This window comes from Halteromyces radiatus, assembly GCF_025201355.1.
Source record: "Halteromyces radiatus strain CBS 162.75 chromosome Unknown BX664scaffold_8, whole genome shotgun sequence".
Classification (NCBI taxonomy): Eukaryota; Fungi; Mucoromycota; class Mucoromycetes; order Mucorales; family Cunninghamellaceae; genus Halteromyces; species Halteromyces radiatus.
Genome location: NW_026251694.1, coordinates 372,127 through 395,395, shown reverse-complemented (window position 1 = coordinate 395,395; position 23,269 = coordinate 372,127). Strand labels below are relative to the sequence as shown.

The 23,269-nt window shown below is 33.2% G+C and overlaps 9 protein-coding genes and 1 non-coding gene across 10 annotated transcripts; 4 read left to right on the top strand and 6 right to left on the bottom strand.

Annotated features, from left to right (window-relative positions):
* Positions 1-702: 702 nt before the first annotated feature.
* Positions 703-2,620, bottom strand: BX664DRAFT_340389 (tRNA:pseudouridine synthase, introduces pseudouridines at positions 26-28, 34-36, 65, and 67 of tRNA). Its single transcript, XM_051546813.1, has 6 exons — positions 2,235-2,620; positions 1,554-2,148; positions 1,355-1,448; positions 1,063-1,265; positions 929-999; positions 703-861 (listed from the first exon to the last, which is right to left on the bottom strand). Exons 1-6 carry the CDS (start codon positions 2,579-2,581, stop codon positions 738-740), a joined length of 1,434 nt encoding a protein of 477 aa, XP_051396982.1. The 5' UTR covers positions 2,582-2,620; the 3' UTR covers positions 703-737.
* A 488-nt stretch (positions 2,621-3,108) lies between these two features.
* On the top strand, positions 3,109-5,413 carry BX664DRAFT_268288 (uncharacterized protein; the record flags this gene model as incomplete). Its single annotated transcript, XM_051540991.1, has 7 exons — positions 3,109-3,154; positions 3,224-3,637; positions 3,783-4,057; positions 4,165-4,454; positions 4,570-4,586; positions 4,654-4,900; positions 4,954-5,413. 7 exons carry the CDS (start codon positions 3,109-3,111, stop codon positions 5,411-5,413), a joined length of 1,749 nt encoding a protein of 582 aa, XP_051396981.1.
* Positions 5,414-6,371: 958 nt separating this feature from the next.
* BX664DRAFT_268223 (secretory lipase-domain-containing protein) lies at positions 6,372-7,700 on the top strand (the record flags this gene model as incomplete). Its single annotated transcript, XM_051540985.1, has 1 exon — positions 6,372-7,700. A coding segment is annotated over one exon (1,329 nt), but the record flags the coding sequence as incomplete, so codon positions are not given.
* Positions 7,701-11,027: 3,327 nt separating this feature from the next.
* Positions 11,028-13,916, bottom strand: BX664DRAFT_268194 (phosphatidylinositol 3 and 4-kinase-domain-containing protein; the record flags this gene model as incomplete). The annotated part of the gene is made up of 5 exons (XM_051540982.1): positions 11,028-11,364; positions 11,650-12,226; positions 12,335-12,548; positions 12,765-13,275; positions 13,489-13,916. The coding sequence occupies 5 exons, from the start codon at positions 13,914-13,916 to the stop codon at positions 11,028-11,030; spliced, it is 2,067 nt and encodes a 688-aa protein (XP_051396979.1).
* A 388-nt stretch (positions 13,917-14,304) lies between these two features.
* Positions 14,305-14,978, bottom strand: BX664DRAFT_340379 (uncharacterized protein). Its single transcript, XM_051546812.1, has one exon. The coding sequence runs from the start codon at positions 14,874-14,876 to the stop codon at positions 14,325-14,327; it is 552 nt and encodes a 183-aa protein (XP_051396978.1). The 5' UTR covers positions 14,877-14,978; the 3' UTR covers positions 14,305-14,324.
* A 548-nt stretch (positions 14,979-15,526) lies between these two features.
* On the bottom strand, positions 15,527-16,910 carry BX664DRAFT_361597 (uncharacterized protein; the record flags this gene model as incomplete). Its single annotated transcript, XM_051548249.1, has 1 exon — positions 15,527-16,910. The coding sequence occupies exon 1, from the start codon at positions 16,835-16,837 to the stop codon at positions 15,527-15,529; it is 1,311 nt and encodes a 436-aa protein (XP_051396977.1). The 5' UTR covers positions 16,838-16,910.
* Positions 16,911-17,955: 1,045 nt separating this feature from the next.
* On the top strand, positions 17,956-18,933 carry BX664DRAFT_366793 (concanavalin A-like lectin/glucanase domain-containing protein; the record flags this gene model as incomplete). Its single annotated transcript, XM_051548540.1, has 3 exons — positions 17,956-18,348; positions 18,448-18,721; positions 18,809-18,933. The coding sequence occupies 3 exons, from the start codon at positions 17,956-17,958 to the stop codon at positions 18,931-18,933; spliced, it is 792 nt and encodes a 263-aa protein (XP_051396976.1).
* A 688-nt stretch (positions 18,934-19,621) lies between these two features.
* BX664DRAFT_t117 lies at positions 19,622-19,694 on the top strand. The gene has a single exon. It is a non-coding gene; the product is annotated as a tRNA-Thr (tRNA).
* A 1,135-nt stretch (positions 19,695-20,829) lies between these two features.
* BX664DRAFT_388415 (uncharacterized protein) lies at positions 20,830-22,240 on the bottom strand (the record flags this gene model as incomplete). Its single annotated transcript, XM_051549472.1, has 2 exons — positions 20,830-21,825; positions 21,975-22,240. 2 exons carry the CDS (start codon positions 22,238-22,240, stop codon positions 20,889-20,891), a joined length of 1,203 nt encoding a protein of 400 aa, XP_051396975.1. The 3' UTR covers positions 20,830-20,888.
* A 189-nt stretch (positions 22,241-22,429) lies between these two features.
* Positions 22,430-23,234, bottom strand: BX664DRAFT_340374 (uncharacterized protein). The gene has a single exon (XM_051546811.1). It carries the CDS (start codon positions 23,201-23,203, stop codon positions 22,544-22,546), a length of 660 nt encoding a protein of 219 aa, XP_051396974.1. The 5' UTR covers positions 23,204-23,234; the 3' UTR covers positions 22,430-22,543.
* Positions 23,235-23,269: the final 35 nt, after the last annotated feature.

Sequence of the window (23,269 nt, the reverse complement as noted above, 5' to 3'; positions counted from 1 at the left end):
AGTTTTTTTTTTTTTTCTTGATCGAAAATTAAGAGAGTACAAAATAGTTATTATATTATTTTTAGTTTGTTATAAAAATAAGTTAACTTTTTTTATATTTTCGGGATCAATCCATTGTCAATAAATCATTCATCAATAATAAACTTCTTTTTTTTTTTTCTCTATACCCCTTTACCCCTCCGTTTCTTTCTACTGATTTTTTTTCTCTCCTTCTTTCTTTTACTTCCTTACTTCTCCTTATATAAAAAAATAAAAAATAAAAAAAATAAAAAAAAAAGAAGTTGATTCTCTTTCAAGTAATGTCCGCTCGTGTAATAATATTCTCCAGTTATAAAAATAAACTCACACGTGTATCTTTGATATATTCAGTTATTTACATCAGAAATGTCACTTTTTCATGCAGTAAATTCATTCATCTATATCCTATACTAGGAATGGCCAAACTCATCCTCTGGATTTCCTGAAACTGCCAATGCAATGTAACCATAGCAACCTTGTTGTTTTCACTTCACGCTCCTCACCCCTAATGTTGTAGATAGATTATAGGTTAAAAAAAAAAAGAAACAAAATACACTGCTTCTATACTAAAAGTCTCGGCCATTCCCCCTACCAACTTGAACTCCTTTCAATCACTATACTGTCTACCCATTGATGTTCATATTCAACCAATCATATCGTCCACGTGGGTCGTTCAAAAACTACAAATATATATCTTTTTTTTTTATTTCATAAATCCTTCAATCATTTTCCTTTGTATGTCTAGTTGTAACTATACATTCTTCGGGTATCGTGCCTTCTGGATTCAAATACTTGAAATCATCGGTAAAACTATTGTCCACAGATGTCAAAAATGTATCAAATCTATTGAATAATAAAAAAAAAAAAAATCAGTATATCATTATCATACTACCTTTTTATGATTCTTTACCCTCGCTCTTCACGTTCAGCTTCAAATACTTTGGAATAGATAAAGGATTTCTTGAAATTGTCAATGGTGTCCTGGATAGAGAATATATCGAAAATTAAATCAAATTGAATACACCTTCTTATGTTTTTATTTACCTTGTGAATATCAAAATCAATGGGTTGATGAGCCTTTTGATTAACCTTGCCTTGCTGGATACGATTATTATAAGAATTGAATACGGGTTTTTCCAATAACAGGCCTAATGCAGGTGCTTTGGGAATATTGATCTTGGTAGGTTCAAAACTTTCTTCGATCAATGATAATGGAGTTCTACTACGTACAACAAGAACAGCCATAGCTATAACAACAAAAAAAAAAAATCCATTAATTAAAAACAATCTAATCCGCATATACATATCATTATGATTTTTTTTTTCATTTACTTACATATCATTTTTCGAATTTGATGTAACATAAAAGATTGTCCATGTAATTTCACACTAATCCATTCCACATTGTCGATATATAAAGGATCGGCTACCTATATATATATATATATTTGAAATACAAAAACCAAGTTAATTTGATAATCCATTAATAATGATCATTCAAACCTTTTCTTTTTTTTTTTTTTTTTTTTGCTTACCTTGATATCAATGATATATCGCTTACAACTATTGTCAACAGCAGATCTTCCCACGGTGTAATTGTGAAAGTTGTGAGTTCCAATATATTTCTGTAATGCTTCTTTGAATGTCTCCAGTTGATCAGCCGATATACGATAAGATTCCTTTTCCTTGATTTCTTCATCAGTACTTCGAGTAACATATTTGATCACGGAGCCATCATTACTCATGATTTTCATATCCGAGTCACTAGTGGGTTCGTCCATCAACATTTTAGCCACAGGAGCAGAGAAGGCATAAGAAGGTAAAAGATATTCATATACACGAGAATCACAGCTATTCTTGGCATGGAATGAACGCATAACATCGACAAAACCAAACACACGGATTTGGTCAGGTAATTGTTGATTGATGGCAGAAAGCATATCTTGATCGGATTGAGGAAACTGTAACTTGGCTGATACCACATTCCCAGCAGCATGAACACCTTTATCAGTACGAGCAGTACGCACCCAATGTACCTTTTTGGGATCATCAGAATTGTCTTTGGAGATAGCGTTTGCCTTGACAAGAGCTTCAAATAATACACTTTCAATCGTGGTTGCACCAGGATTACTATGACCAAATTAAATTACATTAAATAAATAAATAAAAGGAACTTTTCTTTTCTTTTTTTCCTTCTTTTCTATAGTATCACTTACAACTGCATGCCTTGATAACCTGTACCACAAAATCCAATTAATAAAGCTACTTTGCGTTTGGGATGTCTTGGTTCCTTATTGGGATTCGTATTAACAGGTCGAGTTTGTTCCACCTTTTTTTCCTTTTCTTCAGTATCATTTTTTCTTGCTCGTGTCTTTTCAAAATGTTCTTTTCTATCTTTGGCTGTCTTGTATCTCTTTTTGACAGTAGTCGTGGTTGTTGTAGAGATGGTTGATATAGTTTTGGTGTTTGTATTAGTTGGTTGTTCCTCTTCAATTTCTGATCGAGGTCGTTTGATACCAATATTAGATTCTGTTTTTGTTGCTTTAGATAATATAGACCCCATGATATAATATAATAATATTAAAAAAAAAGTCAATGTAATAAAAAAAGAAGTGCAAAGAAAAAGAAAAGGAAAAAAAAAGTTAAATTCATTCAAGTGTGATGGGTGGCTTATTTTTAAAGTCAGGTGGGACGCGCTCAAATTTTTGTAATGCATTGCCCCAACCATTCACTTTTAATAGTTTTTTTATTCTTTCTATCTCTAGTCATTCTTTTATTTCACCTCCTATACCATGAAGCAAAGAAGCAATATTGTATATGATTGCGTTTTATGGATATTTAATATCATGTTAGATATATTCTTCCGTGAAATTCGATCAAGAGCTTCTCATAAAGTACCATTACAAGGTCCCATTATTTTTGTTGCTGCTCGTAAGAATAAGAATAAACATGAATATACAAATACTAATCAACTCTTATTTTTTTTCTTCTTCTTCTTCTTTTTTAGCACATTCCAACCAATTTGTCGATCCTTTGATTGTTATGCGTGAATGTCATCGTCGTGTTTCATTTTTGATTGCAGAAAAGTCTATGCATCAAAAAGGTATTGGTTTTTTAGCTCGTTTGGTACATGCAAGTAAGTTATCATATATATATATATATATTCTATAATACATTATAATAACTTGTCAACTTATTTAAATAGTTCCAGTAGTTCGACCTCAAGATATGGCAGAATCAGGTGCAGGAAGAATCCATTTGTTAAATGCGAAAACCAATCCAACTCTGATATCTGGACTGGATACACGATTCTTATCTCAAATACGACCTCAGGATACAATTATCTTACCAAGAAATGCTGGTAAATTACAAGTGGTTCGCGTACTATCTGATACAGAATTAGAAGTCAAGAAATGGATGGATACAGCTGATCCTAGATATACAAGCAAACTTGTTTCCTTATTGACCAAATCTGATGGTACCGCCTACAAATGTGTTCCTCATGTTGAACAAGATTCTGTTTATGAACGTGTATATGATGAATTGAACAATGGTGAATGTATTACAATTTTTCCTGAAGGTGGTAGTCATGATCGTGCTGAAATGTTACCCTTCAAAGGTAAATTACTTTTTTTTTTTTTTAAAAAAAAAAAAAAAAAAAAAAAAAAAAAAAAAAGAGGAATACCCCACTTGATTTCATGACATTCTCTGATTTGATTGACTAAATCTTCTTTTTTTTGGGGGGAATATCTAAATGGAAATAGCTGGTGTTACAATTATGGCCTTAGGTGCTATGGCTAAATATCCTGGATTGAATGTCAAAATCGTCCCTTGTGGTTTGAATTATTTTCATGCTCATCGATTCCGAAGTCGTGCTGTCATCGAATTTGGAAATCCTATCACTGTACCTGCATCTTTAGTGGAAAAATTCAAAAAAGGTGGTGCTGAAAAACGTGATGCCTGTAGTAATCTTCTGGATACCATTTTTTATGCCCTGAAAAGTGTTACTGTCAATGCTTCCAATGATCAAACACTGATGGTAAAAAAAAAAATAAAATAAAATAAAATTAAAAATATAAAAATTCGATTCTGAGCCCCTTTGTTGATACTAAAATGCTCTTTTGTGTCTTTTATATATATATATAGATGATCCAAGCTGCTCGACGACTTTACAAACCAGCTGCCAATCGAAAACTTCATATTGCACAAGTGGTGGATCTTAATCGACGATTCGTAATTGGTTATAATCTTTACAAAGACAATCCAAAGGTCATTGAACTTCAGCAAAAGGTGATGGCGTACAATCAGCTATTAAAATACCATGGATTACAGGATCATCAAGTACCTGAAATCAACCTTCGTGAATGGCGCACTTTCTTTTTACTATTATATCGTCTATTGGTATTGATTGTCTGGGGTTTACTATCATTTCCAGGGTAATATAAAGAAATCGTCATGATATCATTAAAAATACTCATTCTTTTTTTTTTGATGCATCAAATCTAGTGCTATTCTCAACCTTCCTATTGCCGTCGTTGCCAAGGTCATTAGTACGAGAAAAGCACGAGGTAAAGAAAAACAAGGTTAAAAAAAGGAAGAGTAACTCACTTTTTATTATTATTATCACTTATGTAGAGGCACTTGCAGGTTCATCTGTGAAAATCTCAGGTCGTGATGTTTTGGCTACATGGAAATTCTTAGTAGGATTAGTATTGATCCCAACACTATATGGACTATACACGCTCATCGTTTTGGGTCTATGTTTACAAACTGATTGGTCATGGAAACTCAAACTGGGATTACCTTTGGCGACTTGGAATATGTTACCTTTCATCAGTTATGCTAGCATGCGATTTGGAGAAAATGGAATGGATGTTTACAAGTAAGTTTTAACATTTTATTTTAAGAAGAGGAATTTAACATGTGAATTTTTAGATCTTTGCGTCCATTATATTTAGCTTTGGCAGATCCTGATAGTACAGCCAACTTACGATATACTAGAGAGAAACTGTCACAAGACATCACACAACTGATCAACGAATATGGACCAAAACTCTTCAGCGACTTTGATCCCAACAGCGGTATATATGAAGGTGATCCTTCGGAAAACAAACAACAGGTATCGGAACTAGGTGAAGGTGGAAGGACATTCTCTCAGATAGCAAGTGAATTTGTGAACAATACAGCAATGGAATGGTTGGATGATAAGAACATTTTCAATTGGTCTCGGCAAGAAGAATCGGATTCATCAGACGAAACACTTTATTTTTTGGACAAACATGGGACCATCAGTGCATCCACGAGTGATGCAGAACCTTATTATCGTGCTGGCAGTTCCTTAGCATTCACCAAAAAACGAAACGAAAGACGAAAACGACGACAATCTGTTGAATGATGATGATCAGGCTTTTTTTTTTATTTTATTTTTATTTTATTTTTTTTTTTTTTTACTTTTTTTTTTTGTATTTACTATCTCCATTTTATATACACGCATCATATATACTATTAGTTTATTTATTTATTGGATTGAAATGATTGATTTCCCCCTACTTTTTATTTTGCGTTCTTCTCACTAACTACTTATGTAATAAATTTTGTGATGGGAAATCATACCTCTTTATTTTTAGAATTGTTTTCTCAATGTATATATGCTAAGGTTATTCATCCTAAGTAATAAATGCTTACTGATGACTATTATAATAGATCGACACTACTAAGATGAAGATAAAGAACATTTTGATCAGATGATGAATTGGATGATTCGAAAAAGAAAATGATTACCGAAACCTTATTTATTGAATAAATGATGATGGATAGCCATAATATGATGCATTGGACTTTTTTTTTGGCCTGTGATAATCTGGATTCTGTCAAAATCCAAGGTGTTAGGTCTTGAAGCCGAAGGGACTTTTTTTTTTTTTTTTTTTTTTTACTTCAAATACTGTCATGACGCCAATAGATCATGATGATAAGTATAAATACACTTTGTTATACTTTCAACATCCAACGTCTTTTTTTTTTTTTTTTTTTTTTTTTTGGTTCCATTGTTTGCTATTAATCAAGCCATCTTCCAATCATATTTTACTGGGATTTATACCGTTTGAATAAGAAAAGATGATCTATGTATGTTCAAATCAAGAACTTGATGGATGATAATGATAGATGATAATGGTGATGATGATGACAGTGATGATGATGATGATAGAAAACTCAATACTGACTCACTTTCTCTTTTTTTTTTTTTTTTTTTTTTTTTTTAAAAAAAAAAGTATGCTCTAGTTATTCGATTTTGTCTTCTTTTGCTGATTGGACTATATCTATTTGGATTAAGCATAGTATCAGCGAATGGGTCTCTACCACCATCAAAGGATCCTTTCTATATACCACCGATGGGATATGAAAAAGAATCGCCAGGTACCATTTTAAGATCTCGAACGTTATCAACGGGAACTGTCGATATTCTTTCCACTTTTCCTCTCAACATTTCAAAGATTGTACAACTCCTTTATCGCACAACCGATGGTCTAAATGAACCCATCACTGCTGTCACTACATTGTTGATTCCTTATGGTGCTGATTATGGTAAATTGGTATCATATCAAGTGGCAGAAGACAGTCCGTTTATAGATTGTGCTCCTTCTTACTCATTAACAAGAGGTGGAAGTACTTTCAATGATCTCTCTCAGGCGGAAATTTTACTGATGGATACTCTTCTTGCGCGTGGCTGGTGTGTAGCCGTACCAGACTATCAAGGTGCAAAATCTATGTTTATGGTTGGAGCAATGGCAGGTAATGGTGTGCTTGATGGGATACGAGCGGTGCTTTCCGGTGCAAATGGTTTTACAAGCACATCATCATCATCATCATCATCATCATCAAATTCATCAAAGACATTATTGAGTGTTAAAAATACAGCTGTGCAGCTCTGGGGGTATTCTGGAGGAGCTTTAGCGACAGGATGGGCAACACAATTACATGCAACGTATGCCCCTGAACTTAACATCATCGGTAGTGCTATGGGTGGAACACCTGCGGATATCAATGCAAGCTTTGCAAAGTTGGATAAGTCGTTTCAATCCTCTATCGGTGTGGCAGGTATCTTGGGGATGATGAATCAATACACTGAGATGAAGGATTACATTGAATCTATTTTGCGCCCGGAGACTAGGAACGAATTCTATAATATGGGTAAGTATTGTCTTCTTGAAATGCTTGTACGATACCCTTATCGCAACATGGAAAACTTTGTGAACCGTACCGATTACCTTGACAGTCCTGTGGCTCACAAGTGGGTGCCAGCCAGTGAACTAGGCAACTTGGGTACACCTTCCATGCCCCTTTTTTTATACCATGGCATCTATGATGAACTCACTCCTCATACATCCTTGCTCAATCTCTATGGTAAATGGTGTACCGGTGGTGCACGTATTGAATTTCTTCAGGAACTCATAGGTACTCACGTTAGTATTCAACTCTCAGCTGGATCCAATGCCATCCTCTTTTTGGAAAAACAATTCAACAACTATGATAAAGGTTTACCTCCTCCTCCACCTGGATGCTCTGCTAGAACTTCCGTCACTTCCTTAACAGATCCATTAGCGATGAAAACCTTAGGCAAACTTGTTCGAGATGGATTGAATGCCATCATGGGTAATCCTCTTGGAATTGGTCGTTTACTTTAACTCTTCCTCTTTTTTTTTTTCTTGATTTAATAATAGTTAATTTGATTTTACCTTTGTCATCCTATAGATAAACTTATTGATAATGGAAATAAAACATCAGTTATTTATACATCGTTGGAGTTGTATTATAAAAGATATCATCATCTTCTTCATTTCTATTTTATTTTAAATTAAAGTACAGAATATATATTCCAACTTTTTTCTTTTTCCTTTTTCTCCTTTCTCTTTCCGATTGTCAACACTTTTTTTTTTTTTTTTTTTTTTTGGGAGGGAGCCGCTGTGCTGGTTGGACTTTTATTATTATTATTATTCTGCTTTTTTTTCACAGCAGTTTATATGGACATATTGTTATTTAGGTACTTCTTTGGAAAGTTTGCAATTTTGGATGACTATTTGCCAAAGGTAAAATAGAAAAAGGACAAAGGAATTGTGGTATTGACAATGGTATTGTGATATTGAAAAAAGGAATGGTGATATTGATTTACTTTATGTACTTGTTCTTCTCTTTTTTGGAACAGGTCTTCTTATTTTTTTTTTCCCGTGGAATGGCTATGGTATATGATCTCTCACTATTATTTCTTTGGCAGTTCTTTTATTACTATCTTCGGTAGATTCTTCGGTTGGCCCATAGTTTTTTTTTTTTTTTTTTTTTTTTTTTCTTTTTTTTTTTTTTTTTTTTTTTGGCTCATTTTCATCTTCTTTTTAGATCATATCCCTCCTATTCACTTTTTTTTTCATTATTTCTTCCACCCTTCCCATCCTTTCCTCTCTGTCATTTTGCTCTTTACCTTTCTATCTCTCTACTACTAATTTCTTTTTTATTTTACCATGTTTTTGAATAGAATGCAACCGGATAGCTGTACTATAGGATTCAATTGGATGGATGGATGTAAAGCAAGGTCAGCGATGTGAATGACAGATAAAAGGATTAGCTGGGTGGGCGCAACAGGATCAACTGGATCGTAGAATCAACTGGATGGCTGCACGACTGGTTCGATTATGTGAATACACTGTATTAGTTAGTATCATTTGGATAGGCGATGTTTCTTTTTCCACTTCATATGTCATCTTGATGATTTGAAAAATAAAAATAAAAAGTAAAAATCTTTCCTTTTCTTTTGTCTTGTTTTTTTTTTTATTTTTTATTTTTATTTCTTTACCTTCTTTCGATCTCTTTTTCTTTTTTTTTATTCCATATACATATATACGTGATCGTGGATGATCAACAAATCCAACAAGACAATGATGTCCACACATTGATGAAGTATCAAAATGAAGCGACATTGACAAGAAATCGGGTACAACGTCCGATCAACAGGATTATAAACTATTTACCAAAACAAAAGGAATGGCAGATATGGTATCTCTCTTTTTTGATTTACAGTATGATGGACAACCGATGATGGATGATGATGGATGATGAATAGAATGGATGATGGATGATGGATGATGGATGATGGATGATGGATGATGGATGATGGATGATGGATGATGGATGATGGATGATGGATGATGGATGATGGATGATGGATGATGGATGATGGATGATGGATGATGGATGATGGATGATGGATGATGGATGATGGATGATGGATGATGGATGATGGATGATGGATGATGGATGATGGATGATGGATGATGGATGATGGATGATGGATGATGGATGATGGATGATGGATGATGGATGATGGATGATGGATGGATGATGGATGATGGATGATGGATGATGGATGATGGATGATGGATGATGGATGATGATTTTTTTTTTTTTGTAATCTTATCTTCATCTTTTTTTTTTTTTTGTACTTTTATGATTCTGTACTATTGAAGCAAATATATCCTGACGATTATCTTTGGTCAGGATGTGTTTTTTCCACAACTTTATATAAGTAATTCGAAGATCAAGTGCTAAAAGCACAACAGAATGATGAACGAGCTTTCACTTCAAGTTAAAAATCCAGTTAGCTTTACCTGAGTTATCTTCACGATTGACCAGTGGGTTTGAATCAATTACTGCAACAATCAAAGCTATGAATCATGATCATCAGTCAAATTTCCTGCCTCTTTATATTTCCGTAGTTCACTTGCAACCTATCATCATTGTATCAAATTTGGACTGAAGATGCGTGATGACATTCTCTTTCAGCTGTATTAATAGCAATATACATCTTGCCCCACAATTTATAAGGTAAACCAAGAATGAAAAAGTCAATTCAGTCATCTCTCATCCAGTTAATAATGATGATCATCATCAAAAAGAAAAAAAAGAGCCATGGAGAGTATATTGTTGTGTATCACAAAAAGCAATATAATTTTTATTTCAAAAAAAAAAAAATCCACATACTGACTAACTAAAACTATCACTACTGTATCTATTATAGTACCAACCAGAAGCATTCGTCCACCACCGAGATCCTAACAACAAGCTGCTCTTCCTAACCAAAAGAAGCTTGTCATCCAGTCAGTTTTTCGTTCACATTACTAGTAAAACAAAACCAGGCCAAGTAATTCATATTCTATTATAAAATATTTTTGCCATTACCTGTACTAAATCCTACATCCAAAATGAAAGGGTTTCCCCATGTATTTTGTAAATCCCTTTTTCAAAACGCTCCAAATCCAATAAAATCTACCTTGACAAGATCACACAGACAAAGAGGACACCCAATGTGGAAAAAAAAAGTGGATGGAGAAAAGAAAAAGAAAGAAAAAAATGAAAAAAAGCAAACCGCACTTAAAGGGCGTGATTAATTTTTGAAGCCCGTCCACTGATAACAGTTTGACATTTTTATTTTCTTTATTTTTCTTTTTTTCGCCCCAACCTTGCAAATTGATTTTTTTTTTTCTATAGTCGATAAATTTCAGCAAAACTTTTATATTCAGTCATCATCCATCGCCCATCATCAATCGCCCATCATCCATCGCCCATCGCCCATTACCCATCACCAATATATTACATATTTCGGAAAGAAAAAAAAGACTTCTTTATGCATCCTGGTAAGACTGTCCAAATTGACGTGGATGACTTTAAACAGCCACAATTTTGTGATTATTTCAGATATCAAACAAGTTTTTATTTTAAGTCTTTGGTTTCTAAAATAAATAAAAGCTCCATGAGGAAAGTATTTTATTTTTCTAAAAATAAAAACAAACATCAAAATAAAAAAAAATAGAAAATAAAAAGTAGGAGGCGAGAAATGACTAACTATGTATATAGATGAGTGTAGATAGATGCGATAGGTAAATTGATAAAAAAAAAAAATAAAGAAGTATATATCAATGTCAAAAAAAAAAAAAAGGAGGGGGAAAATACCAAGTAGGAATCCACTAGCAACAAGTAAAGTAAGGTAGCTTGCTTTTCACCAACTTGATAGTCTCCATGACAAATAAAACACGTTTTCTAACCGGTTCTTGTTGATCGTCCAAGGAATCAATGGATAAGTAATCATCTTCCATCATTTCTCCATCACTTCCAATATGTCGCAATGTCAAACGTCCACGACCCAAGTCCAATGATAACCGTTTCCGTACCCGGTCCTTCCAAGGCAAACTTTTTTTGTTGCTGCGATGAGTAGCTGAGGAGGATGGTGACAATATCGATGGCGAGTTGCTAGATGATCCGTCATAGGCGTTGAATGATGTAGATCGTTTCGGTCGTAATCTTCTTGTTCCATGCTTTGTTTTTTTCTGTTGTTGTTGAGTAGGAGAGGATGATGGTGAGAGTGAAATGGGAGATTGTAACAAAAGATCGTCTTGGTGGTGATTTGGCATGGATGAGGATATCGTTGTTTTTGTTGCTGTGATAGCTGATCCATTCATCGTTGTGGTAATTGGTACAGAGGATATGTTGCGACTTGAAGAGTCAGGTAATTCAGGTGATGGTGTCGATAATAATCCATGTGGTGATTGTGCAGATGATTGAGAAGGATGGTGTTGTTTTTGGCGAGACGGTAGTCGTTCCTCTAATCTTTTTTCATCATATTCAATGAATACTTCTTCCTGTTGCACCAAAATGCGTTCCATGGCTACCAAGTCCAAAGGTCCCGCATGACTGTCTTTCAATGCACGTGCTAGATTGTACCCCTGACCACGGAATACTGCCATTTGCCGCTGAAACATTCTTTCGTTAAAGTCAGGATCCACTTGAAAGAGTTGCCGCAGACGTTCCACTGTATTACGCCACCACACAGGATCAGATAGAATAGGAAGGAATTTGCGCCTTGTGCTTTTTGAAAATGGACGAGCTACCAAACTTGAAGGAAGAGCAAGCCAGCCATAAGGATATGAACGCCATTCATCCGGATGTTTGAAAGGGAAAGCCAATCCATTGTCAATAGCTGCAATGTGGATATGTGCTGCAGTGTTTCCATGTTTGCATGATGTTTTTCCTGTTCGCTCTTCATGATGATGATCAATAATAATGCTGGTATTGCTGCTGCTGTTGTTGGAGGAAGATGCATTTTTCAAATGACCTCGAGTTGTACCACCTTCACAGTATCTAATCATCCAATTATCCAATCCACGATCTATCCAAATAGAAAGTGTCAATACTGATGCATGAGTATACATGATGTATTTCCTTTGTCTAAAAAAAAAAAAAAAAAAAAAAAAAAAAAAAATTCAGTCCAACTTACCAGTATTGCGTATCAAGTAATCCAAAATGACTAATCGTTCGAATTCTTTTTTGAATTGAGACTGTAATTGAGGAGTCCATTGAAATGTAGGTTTTTGAATCTTGTTTCCGTAAAACGTAGTCCGGTTCCGTAAAGTATCCGAGTCATTTTCATCACCACTGCTATTGCTGCTGCCACCACCACCATCACTGCCCATATTCAAAGCAACATAGTCCTCAATAGTTGATTTTTGTTGGTGATTGTTGTTTTCCATACTAGATGCAATTCTTTGATATCCATTTTTGTCGTTTTTACTGTTGAAAGGATTGCCACGATTATCATCGTCATTATTATCGTCATCACGATTGCTGGTAACACCATCATCATCGGATTGTCCCAAGCAACTATTCCATACGGCAGAACCAGCATTGCCAACACCACCAAAACGAACAAGAGATAAGGAAGAAGACGTTTCTAAAGGCCAAGGATTGTCACGTAGGAATACATTAGCATCACGATAACCATGTAGGAAACATTGGAAACTGCCAATCTTGAGAGGTAAAGGATGTTGTTGAGGAGAAAGTCTGTATCGTCGACGATCCAAATAATCGTAATGGAAAGAGGGTGAAGTAAAATGATCCAAATTGGTGGAAGGAACAATACACGTGCCAAGTTCTTGATCAACCAAAGATGCCGCCGCTTCAGAGATATAACCTAAATTTGGAATCAAACAACTACGACCAAAACAACAAGGAAATAAATGTCGATGAATCCATTTGGCCCATTTAGGATTTAGTTGTCCATAAGGTTCTTCATTCTTTGGTTTGAATACACCAACAATTGTATTGTCTCGATCGCGACAAAAATAAGATCCACTCGATCCTTGACTGATTCGTGTTGGTTGAATATTATCATTGATAGCGAGTTGTACAGATTCTACGATTTGTAAGTATTGATCTTTGCTTACTGGTATAGGCTCACCTTCCCTCTTTTTTTTTTTTTTTTTTTTTTTTTTTTTGTATAAATAAATAACAAAAGAAAAATGTGAGTGATTCATATTGAATAGAAGCATCATCCATTATTTCCGTTTTACCTTGTTGTCATCAGAATGCAGAATTGTTGATCCAGAATCATATTCAGTTTTGATAAATATGGAGGCAGATAATTGGTTGGACGGTTGTAATGGAGAAGAATCTAAAAAAGGATCATGGATGTCATCATCAGTGGTATCACCCCCAGCAGAAGTAGTAGATACATGCATGGCAGAACCAATATTGGTATTCTTTCTTGATTTCTTCTTTTTCTTTGGTTTCTTGAGACGATAGCGACGACGATGAACAATAGTCCAACCACGAACATCCAATTCACGTAAAGTAGGATCAGTATGAGAAGGGATATTTCCTTGTTGAATATCAGATAGGATGACAGGAGGCATATTGGCTAAAGTTGCTTTGCTTGCTTTTGTTGGTAACCATTTATTGTGGAAATAATCACGGGTCGCCTGGGGCAATTTCGCCAAACTATCGTTCGGTAAAAAGGAAGACGAGTTTGTGTTGGAAGGATGAGAAAGAGAAGGACCTTGTGCTTGATGTTGGGGTATCATTGAAGAGGGTAACATACTACTACGACTATGAGGTTGAGGTAATACTATCGTAGCATTGCCATCACTGTTGAAGTTACTGGTGTTACTAAGTAGAATACTATTGGGATGTTGAGCAAGATCACTCCAGTCTTCATAGTCCAATTCGTCTTCACCATCATCTTGTTGCTGTAGTCGACTATATGTCTGATGATTGTATGTTGTTTCTTTGCGAGATTGGAACATACAATTTAAGCAAGTGATGTCTATATAGATATGATACAAAAAAGATGGAGAAAGAAAGAAAAGAACCAAAAAAAATCAAAAAATCAAAAAAAAAGATGTATATAAAAAAAAAAAATTAAAATGCCGCGTTTTTCCTTTTTGCTCTTTTTTTCTTTTTTATTATTATTATTATTCTTTGTTAACAATTCACTCCTGAATAATTGCTTTTTGATAAGTTGGAGGAGGTGGTAAAAGAGTAGTGATTGGATGGGTATGTTGGATTGAAATATAATGTAGAAAATAAAGATCATTTGGATATTCTCTGACTTGTGTTATTGCACGATGACGATATTGACGAATACCAGCTAACTGATATTGAACGTATTCTAACTTTAACCTACTTTGTTTATAGATAATATGAAGGAGAAGTAGTATGACAAAGTACAAGACCAATGGAAGCCATAGTAACATGACAAGTGGTGGAGCATGTGGAATGAATAAGGATATGATACCAACAAGAACAAAACATACCAACCAAAACACCAAAGCTGTTCCATAAAATTGACGTCGCCAAAATGGAACTTTCTTTTGAGTTTGAAGATAGGATATCAATTGGGTTTCCAAAGCATCAAGGTCAATCTGTGTATCTAACTTGTAGCTTGGTGGACGGGATAATGGGTGATGATCATATTCTAGTGGTACTGGTTGATTTGTGGTGATGGATGTTAGATGATTGGAAGATTGTGATAGATTAGTCATAGATTTTTATCTTCATGTAGATGATGATGATTTTTATTATTATTTTATTTACAAATAAAAAAAAAAAAGAAGATCTCTTATTGTTATTATTATTATTTTATTGATGCTCAAATAAAGAAACAATTATTCAATGAAACATTAGAAATTCTCCAATGGTGGAACATGTCATTGTTTGATTTTGTTCTTTCTTTCCTTTTTTTTTTTTTTTCATTGACTCACTCCAAAAGGGATGTAGTGACAGTTTCTAATTCTTTTTTTTTTTTTTTCTCTCTCTCTCTCTCTACCTCTTCGCTCAAGATGACGACTTTTGGGAAGTACCTATACCGATTAAGGAAAGTAGAGACGTATGGGTTCTAACCTTTTTTTCTCAACAGTATCGGTTAGGGTTCAACTAAGCCATACTAAAAAAGGGAAAGATCTATTCCAAACATTGATACACATTGAAGATAGATGATAATTTTTTTTTTATTGTTCGAGACCAGCTGTAAAAAAAGAAATAACATAACAAATGAGTTTTAAAATAAAAAATATTGATAATGTACAAATGAGGGAAAAAAAAAAAAGAAAAGAAGAATATACATAAATACACTAGGTGAAAAAAAAGAGGGTTCTATATACTATAATAATAACATTATAAAATAACAAAAAGATCAAGCGGAAGTAGCAGCAGATGTTGAGGGTGTTGAAGACGTAGTAGTAGTAGCAGTAGTGGTCGTGGTAGTGTTGTTGTTGGAAGTGGTGATACAAGAAAAAGGATGAGAAGTAGAGGATTGACAAGACATAAAATCAGTAACAGCATTCTTAAGCATTGAGGCAAAAATATCTAATTCCAAATCAGCATCCCAACGAGCTGATTGTCGACCAATAATAGCACGAACGAGATCCAAGAGAATAGTCATTTGAAATTGAATTTCATCCATCCATCCACGCCTAGAGAGAGAAGCCATCATGGACCTTAATTTATTTGAGTTTTCATCTTGCTGATGACATTGCTGTACAAGGAATAACGCCACAATTCGTTGATGAGTAAGAACACGTAAATCATTGGCTGTCAATAAATCAGTCTGTACAAGGGTACCAATAAATCGAACAAGAACAAGTACACTGTGTCGAACAGATCGATTCATCAGATGCCATGCCTTTTTATGTTTACAATCCAGTCGTCGTTTGTGATGATAATGATATCGATGGGTCAAGGCGTCTAAATGTCGATTGAGATGATTAATAAGAAGTCGATGATGAATGGATGCTGCATGATCATCAAACAATGCCATCAGAGTAGGATACAAGGTTGTCAAAAAATCAGTAATCAATTTACCCATACGTGTTGGAGAATAAGGACATTGTTTGATTTGTGGTATGGCGGATGTTAGCAGAGTAATGTCGGTGGTACCTGAAATATTAATATCGGGAATAGTATCTAAACATGTATCCAATAAAACATGATCGAGTAATATGCCAAGAGTTTTGTCGACCAAAAAATCCAAACAAGGTTCCCAATCACGTAATGGAGATCGATCGTATATTTCAACAGCAAGACGATTGGCAACACTTTGAAGTACAAGATGATTGGTAAAATCTGTTGATGATGATGATGATGATGATGGAAACAATGGTGATTTTGATGATGATAATGGAGGTGATGGTGAAGGTGATGGTAATGATGATACTGATGATGATGATGATAATGTTGAAGAGGTTGATGATGATGATGATGATAAATGACCATGTCGACATACATAGGCAACAGCAGCATGTACTAAATGGTTGAATGCATTAAGTCGTGGTTTATAGAGGTCAATTCCATACTTGTGCCATATAATGTGATGAGCTAATTTACGGCATGATCGTGAGGCAGTTGCAAGGTACCAGAGGTCAGCGAAATGAAGATAATCAGCTATTTTCAATAAAACTTCTAAAGGTAAAGATGATAATACTAATGTTTTTTGTCGACATGACATTTCTTTTGTACAAACAAACAAAAAACAAAAATAAAATAAAAAAAAAAATAAATAAAAAAAAAGAGGAAGAAAGAAGAGAAAGAAAGAAAGAAAGAAAAAAAAAAATCCAGACCACAAAAGGCTTACTCCTTTTCTAACCCATTTATTTTTATAGGCTACTGATTGAAACACAGCTTATCCACAACAAGGTCTAAACCTTAAGCGATCTTTTTTTTTTTTTTTTTATTTTTATGGGTCCAGACTCTCTCTCCCAATAAAAAGTGCTGCACATCTTTTTTTTTTTTTTTCTAGACTTTTATATATATTATTCTATTGATTATAAAAAAAAAAACAATGGATCATCTATCCAATCCTTTTTACATTTCTCTCTCTCTCCTTAATAATGATCTGTTCTCGAGACCCTTTTTTGATTATTATTATTATTATTGTCGGTGAGAGAAAAAAAAAATAACAAACAATAGAAAGTTTTAAAAATAGGAGAGAAAAACCTTCCAGACCCATAGGTTTCAAAAAAATAAAAAAAAAAGATCGTCACTCTGTTACTTATTCAATTCACATGAGACTAAATATCTAATAGTTTTGATGTTCTCAAGTTGTACAAACTGCGCCCAAGCCGTATGACTTTATCAATGTTAAGCCAAAATGCTAAATAAAATAAAAAAACTCCGGTATTTCCCTTTTCACCCTTTTCTTTTCTCTTTTTCTTTTTTCGATAATAATAATCAACATGACTATAATGTCAAATATGAAAAAGAAACATAACGAAACAAACCGAGTAGGTTTTCACTTTGTCTCATATTTTTTTTTTTTTACTCACATTTTTTTTTTATATATTATTATTATTATATATATTGTTTGTTTGTTTATTTTCTTTTTATTAGTTTTATATATACATATGAACCATGGTATTATATCTTATTATTACTTTAATAATAAGTAACTTCATTATATTGGTGAACACTTTGGAATCCTCCACTACTTGTGATTGTGGTTTTAAGGATGAAAACGGAAACATATGGTCAAACATTTGGCATTCTGATTATCAACAATCACTCAACAACAACAACAAACAAATTGTTCATCCTTTAGGGTTACAACATGATAAAAATTATATGGTGATGGATTATACTGTACGGAGAAACCTTTCTGGATTACCTCACGACTATTTACGCGTCTTCTCACCAGATAATATCAGACTCACTCCTTATTCTGTTCAACTCACAGTAGAAATTGATCATGATATATTGACTTCTGCTGCTTTTGGTACTCAACGCAACGATATATTATATGGTACTTTTAGAGCATCTATGAAACCTCCTGTCGCTCCTGGAACTGTATCTTCTTTTTATTACTTTGAAAGTAATAGTGCAGAAATTGATGTGGAAATCCTTGGACGATATACTGACCCAAGACAAGCTTTTTTTGTTGTTCATCCTCAAATATATAATCAAGATGGTTCTGCTTCCAATCTCACTCATCAACGAAAAAATCTACAATCTGATCCTACCTTAGTAAGTGAATTATTTTTTCCCTATAAATAATATATATACTCATTCTCTTTTTTTTTTTTTTTTTTTTTTTTTTTTTTTTTTTTTAATAAATAAATTTAGGATTTCCATGAATATCGATTTGATTGGTTACCTGGATTAGTGGATTATTTTGTGGATGGAAACTTATCAGCAACAATAAATACCAATGTTCCTTCGGTACCTGGTCGAATCATTGTGAATCATTGGAGTGATGGAAATCCAAATTTTAGTGGTCTCCCAGAAGAAGGTCAAAATATCGTACTGGATGTGGCCAATTTGACATTCTTTTTCAACTCTTCAAATGATATCTTTGGACCTCCTTGTGAATCTAGTAAAACTCCATGCGATGTAAAAGGTAATATATATACATATATATATATAAATACTATAAAAATTAGATCATTGACCTTTCTCTCTTTCTTAATTTCCTTTTCTACAACAGATATCATGTCCCGAAAACTTTTACCAGGCTCAAGTGCGACATCTCTTACTTCCTCCTCCTTACGTTCATTATTATCATTATTAATCATACCTATTGTATTGGTTTCTTTTATTATGTCATCGTAGTTTAATGTTGTGAATCTTCTTTTAATAAATAAATATAAATGTTTTTTTTTTTTTTTTTTTGGAATTTTGAATGTCGCTCAATGTCACGTATCACTATCATCCGTCACATACACATCCATACTTTACATATCATCACATCCACAACCATTCATTAATTGATCACATATCATCTGTGACAGACAGGAGAGCATATACTTTATATTAAATAGATAGAAGAAAAAGAAAAAGCAGTAAACAGAGTTGAAAGAGATAAATGAACTGATGTATTATAAAAAACAAGATGAATCGTTTTTAGCCAAAATAAAAGAGGATAATAAGTATTGTTTATTCCGTAAAAAAAAAAAAAAGAAAAAAAAAAAAGGGAGAACATTCTGACAATTGTTGGTATAATGTAAAAAGTAGAAGGAATGAGGGATGAAATGTTGTCCATGAGATAAACTAAACTAAGTAAAAAAAGGAATAATGATGCAAGCAAAATGTAATGTATATAGAAAAGAGAAAGAAAAGTAAAAAAAGAAAAGTTTAAAAAGAAATTTGGAAGAAACCCCTTTGAAGCCAAACTCCACCACGGCTATGTTGGACCAATAATAAAACGACGGAACATAAACCCGGCTAATTTCAGCCAATCAGAGCCGCGAATTTTAAAATTGACTTTATAATGAAGTTATCAAATTTTTGTTTTCGATTGGCCCATATAGCTCCAACGGCAGAGCGTCGCTCTCGTAAAGCGAAGGCTGAGAGTTCGAATCTCTCTGTGGGCATATATTTTTAATTAATATCGTTTTTTTTATGTTTATTTTTTTTTTATGTTGTTGGTTTATATCATGTTGATAAAGGATGGCTTTAAAGTGAAGGGGATTATTATTGTTAGGTGATTTTTTGGTTTATAGGTTCAAAATTGAAAAAGTAAAACGGATGATCGAAAGAGAATAAGTTGTTTAGTGAGCACCAGTACTTGATTACGCAAGCACACGTATAGGAAAAGAGATAAAATAAAAAAGAAAAGTAAAGTAAAGAAAAATAAAGTCTTGTTCCAAATTTGGAAAGTAAAAGTAGAGTAAAATTGTTCTGACTTTAAATATAGAACAAAGTGAGCCAATCAAAATAGATAATCCACAATACAATCAAGTAGGGATGAAAAGAAAAGATTTATTTAAAAAAAATATATTGATGATTAACTAACTATCAAAAAAAAAAGGAAAAGAAGGGGTATTTATACTATTTGAAATTAAGGTTAAAAAAATATAATATGAAAAAGAAAATGAATACGAAAGGAATAAGTGAAATAAAAAATAGGAAGGAAGGTAAAAAACGGAGGTATAAATGAAAATAATTTTTTTTTTTTTTTTTTTATATATTATTTTTTTTTCATTCAACATTATTCATGGACGATTAACTTGTTATATCATTGTTGAGATTCAAACAAACTATTGTTCTATTTTTGGAAAATAAAGTCAGCAGGCTTAACTTTTTTTTTTTTTTTTTTGTTTGTATACATTATTTATCGATTGTTTAATATCATGATGATTTTTATATTTCAGTTGTAGCATCCATCATTGTAATCATCCTAAGTCTGTCTCCTTTTTTTTTTTTCTAACGATTGAAAGAGAAACAAAAAGTAACTGATGATACCTTTTCTATTTTTATTTGTCATGTGCCATCATAGCAAACATATATTTTGTTTGTGTGATAAAGAGTCTTTTTTTTTTTTTTTTTTGTTGCTTCCTGAAAAGGTCACTAGGTCTAAAGGGAAAAAATAATAATAATAAACACCATAAAAGTTTAAGGTACAAATGGTCATCATTCAATATAATAGTCAATGTTTATTCCCTTTTTTTTCCAGATACAACATTATTCCAAAAAAAAAAAAGATGATTTTATTTATTTATTATTTTTTTTTTTTTAAAAAAAAGGACAATACTAATGTAAGATGATACCAGAAAAAAAAAACTATACTACAATGAAGACGATACTACACTAGAGAATAGTGATAATAGACGATCTGATTCATTCGACCAATGGGCACAACATAGGTGATAATGAACTGGTAAAAGAGTTTCATCTAAGCGTTGAATAATCCGGTATCGCGTCACATAATCTTGTACATAAGGTTTTCCACAAAATGAACACGGATGAGCTCTCATCATATAATCCCAGAGATGACTTGGTAGATTCAATATAGCTGATATATCCTTATTAAACGATCTTATTGTTGTTGGAGAAATTGATGATGATGATGATGATGATGATGTTGAGGTTGATGATGAATGTAATATTTGTCTTTTAGTTGTCAGGGGCAATGTAGTACGATTGAATTTCCTTTTGATGATTGATTTCCAATTTGCAAAAATGGTGTTTCCGTTTGAAGTCAAAACAAAAGTATTATGCTGTTCATGTTGTTGTGTTTGTCGTTGTAGATAAATCGTCAATGCTGTGTGATAAGTTGGTTGTGTCATCAATTGTCTTGAACACAGTTCTAATAAACTAGGAGGATCGTGGTGGAGTACATGAAGAAAGTTGGAATTATGAGAGATTAGACGAGGACAATGATCGATACGAATGGTAAGAAGACAGGCCAATTCCGCAGGTAGAGATTCAATATCTGTGTAAGAAACATCCAAAGTTGTCAACCTTACTGCATTGCTGAGCAAGGATGAGATATTGTTGAGTAATGTATTATGGGAGATATTCAACGTGGTGAGTTTGCCGAGATGGAATAACGCGGAAGGTACATGAGTAAAGTGATTATACGCTAGATTGAGATGACGAAGATGGATTAATTGGTTCAAAGTTGTAGGTAAGGTTGTTAAATGGTTGTGTGACAAATCGAGAGAAGTCAAATGAGAAAATTGATTGATTTGATTGGGAAGGAGATGAAGATTGTGGTTCTTCCTAAAAAAAAAAAAAAAAAAAAAAAAAAAAAAAAAAAAAAAAAGAAAGGAAAAAGAAAAAAAAAAAAAAAAAGAAAGGAAAAAAAAAAAAAAAAAAAAGAAAAGGTCGGTTAATGAACTTTTTATAAAAAGCACATTTTCAATTTTTACAAATCAAGCCGAGACATGGAAGCCAGTAAACTGATGGCACGATTGAATAAAGCAGAATTAAGAGATTGTTGAGAAACATCCAAAGATTTTCGACTCGAAGTTTGGGTCAATAAGACATGATCATTATCGGAATCATAGTAAGTTTTATCAACATAATGTAAATCACCTGTCAAACATGTTGGTGAGAATAAATGAAGCAAATGTTGATGATGATTATCTTGATACGTTGACAATGACAACTTTGACTTTGTCACAACAACGACCATTTGAGTGACAAAAGAAAAATATACACTAAATCAAACTATAAGAGTCTTAACGATGATATATTCGTATATATTTATATATATAAAGGGAATTTGTTAAAAAAAAAAAAAGAAGAGAGAGAGAGAAAAGAGGTAAAAAATAAAAGAGTAACCTGTACATAAACAAAAAAAAAAAAAAAAAAAAAAAAAAACTAAGGAATAAGAAAGATACCAAGTATGGGGAATACACAATATTCTATAAACAAATACTATGTAATCAAAGAATAGTAATAAAAAAAAAAAGTAACAAAACAACAATAAACTATTTCAGATAAAACCATCTAGCCTGTTTTTCCGTTGAGCTTGAGTAATGACCTTGATATCTTGTTGTCGGGCAAATTGAATTGCATTTTGAACCAAAGCCAGCTCGATTCGTGATCCTAAAGCGTTTACTTGGATTTGTCCTTCTTCCAAATGATTGTTGATTTCTTTACATCGAAGTATAGCCACACCTAATATACGACCTTTCCCAATGGACGATATCTTCTTGTCATTGTCAATCATCACCCATACATTACTTTTCGGTTGATCAAATACGCGTTCTATCTCATCAATGCATCGTGTTGTTCTTTGTTTCACCTGCGTGACGTACCTATGTGATAACCAAGCATACCAAGCCATTGTCCATCCCGCACTCCATAAAGTTAATTCCATTACAAGAGCTTGCGTTGTTGTCATTCTAGTGTTATGATTGATCACTAATGTTGGTGTATAGCGTTCCATAAGAGAAGAACAATAAGTCCAAAGTCCATGTCCTGCAACTGCATGAGCTACTATGGCCACCATCCCATATGACCACCATCGTTGACTTTGCTGTATCAATGTTTTCATCAATCGTCGTGTTTTATCCTTATTATAAAAATCATTATAAAATATTTCCAATCTTTTCCTTTGACCTGATTGATATTCATAAATAGTATTTGTCATTTAGTTTCTTTTAGATTTTCAAGAAAAAAAAAAAAAAGAAAAAAAAAGGCAAGAATGAAAAAAAAA